This window comes from Beta vulgaris, chromosome 2, assembly GCF_026745355.1.
Source record: "Beta vulgaris subsp. vulgaris cultivar EL10 chromosome 2, EL10.2, whole genome shotgun sequence".
In the NCBI taxonomy this organism is placed as follows: domain Eukaryota; kingdom Viridiplantae; phylum Streptophyta; class Magnoliopsida; order Caryophyllales; family Amaranthaceae; genus Beta; species Beta vulgaris.
This window is the reverse complement of record NC_079203.1, coordinates 41,426,742-41,432,602: the sequence shown is the minus strand read 5'-3', so window position 1 is coordinate 41,432,602 and position 5,861 is coordinate 41,426,742. Positions and strand designations below refer to the sequence as shown.

At 34.1% G+C, this 5,861-nt stretch overlaps 1 protein-coding gene across 2 annotated transcripts; it reads right to left on the bottom strand.

Annotated features, from left to right (window-relative positions):
• Nucleotides 1–3,238: 3,238 nt before the first annotated feature.
• On the bottom strand, nucleotides 3,239–5,138 carry LOC104886592 (probable WRKY transcription factor 50). Of its 2 annotated transcripts, none has more exons than XM_010671052.4 (3): nucleotides 4,621–5,138; nucleotides 4,341–4,485; nucleotides 3,239–3,810 (listed from the first exon to the last, which is right to left on the bottom strand). In XM_010671052.4, exons 1-3 carry the CDS (start codon nucleotides 4,964–4,966, stop codon nucleotides 3,687–3,689), a joined length of 615 nt encoding a protein of 204 aa, XP_010669354.1. In that variant the 5' UTR covers nucleotides 4,967–5,138; the 3' UTR covers nucleotides 3,239–3,686. The 2 variants fall into 2 exon arrangements, with proteins under 2 accessions (XP_010669354.1, XP_010669355.1); XM_010671053.4 differs by having other exon boundaries at nucleotides 4,341–4,482; nucleotides 4,621–5,108.
• Nucleotides 5,139–5,861: the final 723 nt, after the last annotated feature.

Here is a 5,861-nt window from a genome sequence, read left to right as displayed (position 1 = left end):
CGTGTGGCCACCTCCTTTCCCGCCCACTTGGTTTACACACACAGGTCATACACTCATATCCTCCTTCCACTCCAATTCTCTCTCCTCCCACCCCAATTCTTCTTCGATCCTCCTTCCTCCCACCTCCCTCCTCGGTCCTTCCTCCTTCCTCAGATCTTCGATTTTTTTTATCATTGCAAACTCACGCTTCTCCTAATTCTATGAAATTCGCTTGGTTTGGCGGTTCAAAAGAAAGAATTCATCACATTTTATCTCGTGGTTTTAGCTTCAACGACATTCGAGATAACATTAATGCCGCCATTTTTCTCTCTCCTGATCATTCACCTGGTAACTAAATTACTCCATAATTAACACAATTCCTTGTAATTTTCATTACTTTCTCATTAGAATTTTTTTTTTTTGGATTGATTGAAGTTTGGAGAAGGCGATTCCAGATGAAGATGGAGTTCGACATTTGCTACTTTGTCGAGTCGTACTCGGATGATCCGAGTTAGTTCAACCTAACTCAGCTCAAACATAACCGAGTTCGAACAAGTTTGACTCAGGAGTTGATGATTTTGAAAATCCAAAAAAGTATATAATCTGGAGTTCCAATATGAACTCTCACATTTTGCCAGAATATGTTGTTAGGTTGTGGAGGAGGTTTGGTGGTGTCGGAAGAAAAGAGGCGACAATTGTGGATGTAAAATTGAAGGGGATGTATGATCTGGAATTGATTGTCTTTGTTCTGAAATTGATTTTGTAATTGTTTCAAGAGATTGAACTGATTGAGCTGAGGAGAGAGAAAAGGATGATAATCTGTTTCTTGCTCACTTCATTTTCACCCGCCATTTTTACAACTCCTTGCTTTGTCTCTCTTCTTCTTTCAGGTGTTTGTGAAAGTGGGTAATGTATAATTGTAATGTAGAAGATTGGGGGTTTTATAGGAGAGAGAATAAAGTGTGAAAATATGCAGAAATGGTTGAAGGTGTACGATGAGAGAGAAAGATGTGTTTGAGAGTGTGAGGGTTAGGTGTAACACTCTAAATTGTGGCCACATTTTTCATTCATCAAGGATTCACGCTCTTTTTCTTTTGATGAAGAGAGAGGAGATTTGATGAAGAGAGAGGAGATTGTGGTGGAGGAAGAGAGAGAGGGGAGATTTGAGTTTTTTTTTATAAGTAACTCTTTATAAATACAAAAGTAACCCCTTATAATTACAAAAAGTAACCTCTATTTACTGTAGAAGTACTCCTTATAATTAAAAAGTAATCCCTAATTTCAATAAAAATAACCCCTTATAATTACAAAAGTAGCACCTATTTTTAGTAGAAGTAACTCCTTAACATTATAAAAAATAACCCCTAATTATAATAAAAGTAACCCCTATTCAAGTATTCACTGTAGAAGTAACCCTTTATAATTACAAAAGCAACCCCTTATAATTACAAAAAGTAACCTCTATTTACTGTAGAAGTAACCCCTTATAATTACAAAAAGTAACCTCTATTTACTGTAGAAGTAACCCCTTATAATTAAAAAGTAACCCCTAATTTCAATAAAAGTAACCCCTTATAATTACAAAAGTAGCACCTACTTTTAGTAGAAGTAACTCCTTAACATTATAAAAAATAACCCTAATTATAGTAAAAGTAACCCAAAATTATAGCAAAAGTAACCCCCTTACAGTTACAAAAAGTAACCTATACTTTCAGTAAAAGTAACTCCTAATTATAGTAAAAGTAACCCCTAGTTATAGCAAAAGTAACATATACTTTTAGTAAAAGTAACCCGTATTTATAGTAAAAGTAACCCTTATTTATAAAAAAAAGTAACCCCCTTATAGTTACAAAAATTAACCTATACTTTCAGTTAAAGTAACCCCTTAGCATTATAAAAAGTAATCACTAGTGTCAGTAAAATAACCCCTTAGCATTCGATAAAGTAATCTCTAATTCACTAAAAATAACACTTTAGCATTTAAAAGCAACGTGTTTTACTTTTTATGAATAAATGAGATTACTTTAAATATATAATGGGGATAATTTTTATGAACTAATTAATGGGTTACTTGTACCTTTCTTATGATTACTTTCTATAAACATTTCAAGCTATTGTATAATAATTAGAGTTCTTTTTGCGAACATATGAGGTTACTCGAACAAATAAGTAAGGTTACTCAAACATGTAATTAGGGTTACTTTTGTTAACTAATGAGGTTACTTTTATAATATAATGGGTCATTTGAAAAATATATAAGGGTTACTTGTAGAATAAATGGGTTACTCATATGATAAAATAAGGGTACAAATAATAATAGTTACTTATTATGAAGTAATGGGTTTCTCGTATCATAAAATAAGGTTACAAATAATAAGGATTACACGTACATTCAGGTAGGGTTATCCAAAAACGGATTCACGCTTGGGCTTTTTTTTAAAAGGGACACGAGCATCATTATAAGGCCTAGCTTGGACTTATTAATAGCTGGTCACGTCTTTATTTATCAATGTGTTAATGATAAAATTCTAGAGGAAATAAGAGGAGAGAGAAAATAGGAAAAAAATAGGGGAAATAAGAGGAGAGAGAAAATAAGGCAAAAAAATAGGAAAAATGAGAGACACATCAAAGAGAAAAAAAAAGAAAAAAAAGAGTTTTAAAAAAAATGAGAGAAAAGGGAGGGGGCGTGCGTGAGAGAAGGGGAGGGGAATTAATGGTAACATTCTAGAGGAAATAAGAGGAGAGAGAAAATAGGAAAAAAATAGGAAAAATGAGAGGAGAGAGAAAATGTGGCAAAATATAGAAAAAATGAGAGACGCATTAAAGAAAAGAAAAAGAAAAAAGAAAGAGTTAAAAAAAAAAAAAGAGAAAGGAGGGGGGATGAGTGAGAGAAGGGGAGGGGTTAGTTAGAGGAAGGGGGGTGGCCACACCATTAGTTGAAGGTATGACCCGCCTCATATAAAAGTTTGTGAAAAAAAAAGGAAGTTGAGTACAAATTCCTGAAAACATGCACCTGTTTTGTCAAAACAGGTATAATTATGAGGACTTGTTTTTGCTTCATTGAAATCTGCATATTTTTCTAGTACTTCATTCAAATGAAAGGACTAGAAAAAATGTTTGACTGCTAGATTCAGCTGAAGATTCTAATTTATGGTACAATAATATAATCTGCTATTAATTGTGTCCTTTTTATGCATGTACAACCATATCACTATGAATCCATAATCGTGTATATATTCATGTTGCCAAAACAAGGAACTGAAGCAAAATATAGTCTATTACTGTTAAAATAAGATAGACAGACTACGTTTTATTGCTGTGATCTTTAACTGCAATATTGTACAACTCTTGGGTCACCAGACAAAAGTGAAACACATGATTTGTGAAAAAAATGAAGATAAAAACTTAAGCTGGTCCCATTTGTAAATCGTCTGCTACCAACCCACCAATACCATCCTGTGAAGGAGGAAATTAAACTGAAATTCCTTGCTACTGACTATATATCTGGCTAGATTTTAGCTAGCTAAATTGTTGTTCAATGAGTTTAGAGGGCGCATTTTTGTAAATGCACTTGTGTGGAATCCACGACAACTCTATCTCACATTTAGGTATCGAAAGCAATCTTGAGTTTTTCATATATGATGGCTATACTAGTACTCGAAGACGTACGTCCGAGCTTTGAATCTTTACAACCACCCTGATAGAAGTTATCTTGGGGTTTCATGGTTATGATATCCTTCATATGTCGTTATTACGTATTTCATGTCATCCCTGTCTCTTTCTACTCTCTTCTTTACTGGACAACCGTCTACAGCACACCTGTAATAATTCCTGCACATTAATTTTGGAAGAAAAATCAGTTCATGGAGTAGTTTCAAACTTGGTAATGTGCTGTTTATAGGAAAAACCAACAAAAATAATCTAAATTATATGGATCATCCATCAAAAATAGACCAGACTGCACTATGTGAACAGAAATAGGGAAAAATTGACATGTAAAAGTAACAGTCTTATGTTTTTTCAGTGCTTTAGATGCGTGAAATTCCAACTTCCACTTCACAAAGTTTATATTTATTAGTATAATAATTCATAGTTTATACCAAGTGTTGGCCCAGTGGTGATGGAAGTGGCTTTGATAGGACGGACTCGTGTTTGAATCCCCGAAACACCCTTGGGAGAAGAATGGAACCTAACCACCCTGAACTTGGGCTCGATCCGGATGTAGCCCGAAGGGTGAACCGGGTGCAAACACCCAAAAGAAAATAATTCATAGTTTATTCTTTATTATTTCGAGTACATTTTCTTAGTTCAATCTATTTTTGTTTGATGACCCATATTTAACTCTATTTTTATCTATTTACCTTGGATTTGGGCTGTTTTTGACCATCTTCTTGCCATATTTTCTCCATTTGTAACCATCATCTACAACATCAATCTCTGATTTCATTCGAAATGCAACCCTTTCCTTGACATCTTTCTTATCTCTGCCATTTCTGATGCTTTCTGCTAACAAATAACAATCACATATATAGATGATTAATGTTGTGCATGTCATTTCATATACTAAAGTTTGATCAAACAATAAACAAATGAGTTATATATGAGTATATATATATATATCTGAATTCTGAACTTGCTTACTGTTATAATTCTCTTCCTCATTTTGTATGTGACTAGTTCCTCCAACATCTGTACAAAACTGATCAGTATTTCCTTGATACCCAATATTCTGAATCTCTCCATATCCCATAGACTGCTGCTCAAACCCACCCCAATCTTCAAAGGTTAAAAAATCTGAGACCTCGAAATCTGCACCGGCCTCAAAATACTGATCACTTCCTGAAGACTCAAGAGAACTGAAAGTGGTAGTAGTAGTGGTAGTAGTCATTTGGGTGTTGTTTTGGTGTGAATGGAACAACGACGACGACGGAACGAAGCACGATGTGTTTGATCTTGCCATTGCCATTAAAACAGCAGTAGATAGCATGTATATATATATATATAGGTTGGTGTATGTTACATCAGTGAAACCTTAGTTTCCTAGGAGCTTCCATTGACAAATAAGTAAACTAAGGGAAACTTCATAGGTTGGTTCTGACTAAATTTTAGAGATGGCTATATAAGAAAGTTAGAATTGGGGGGGCCAGTTAATGGTAAAAGATTTGAAAGAGAAAGGACAGAAATGGAAAGAAGAGAGAATCATAGATGGGACATACTATTTTGCTAAGGATGACTTGGGAGTAGACTTTGGGTTAAAATTTTATGGTAGATTTTGATGATATATTTGTTTTGTATGAGTGGCTACGCTTGGACCAACCCGTCCACCAAGGGAGGAATACAAGTCAAAATCTCTATAATTATCATCTTATTAAACTTAACTAGTTACTATTATTATACTATAGGTTACCAAACTTGAATAAAAAAGTTAGGACTCAAAAAGTAGCAAGTTTTTTTGGGTTCAGATGATCATATACTTGCACTTGTAGAAAGGTGCATAAATTGATCTCAGGCAGTCTCAGCTGCGCATGCACTGCTTCACTAGTAATCTGTAAACAATCTCGGTTTAATATAGCTAGTGTAGTAGTGTTTTGTATTCAAGCTACTTCATCCGTTCTATAATACTCGCTACATTTTTTTTTATGGGAAGTTTCACATTACTTGCTACACTTTCTTTTTGGGAAATAAACTCTCTCTATCTCTCTGCTCTTAGGGACTGTTCTCCCCAACTTATTTTCAGTTCAGTTCAGTTCAGCTCCAATAAGTTCAGTTCAGTTCAGTTCAGCTTCAATCAGTTCAGATCAGTTCAGTTCAGTTCAGCTCCATTCTTTTATAACAATTTTGTTAAATACTATTATTATGTTGGTATAATTTATTTTACTAAT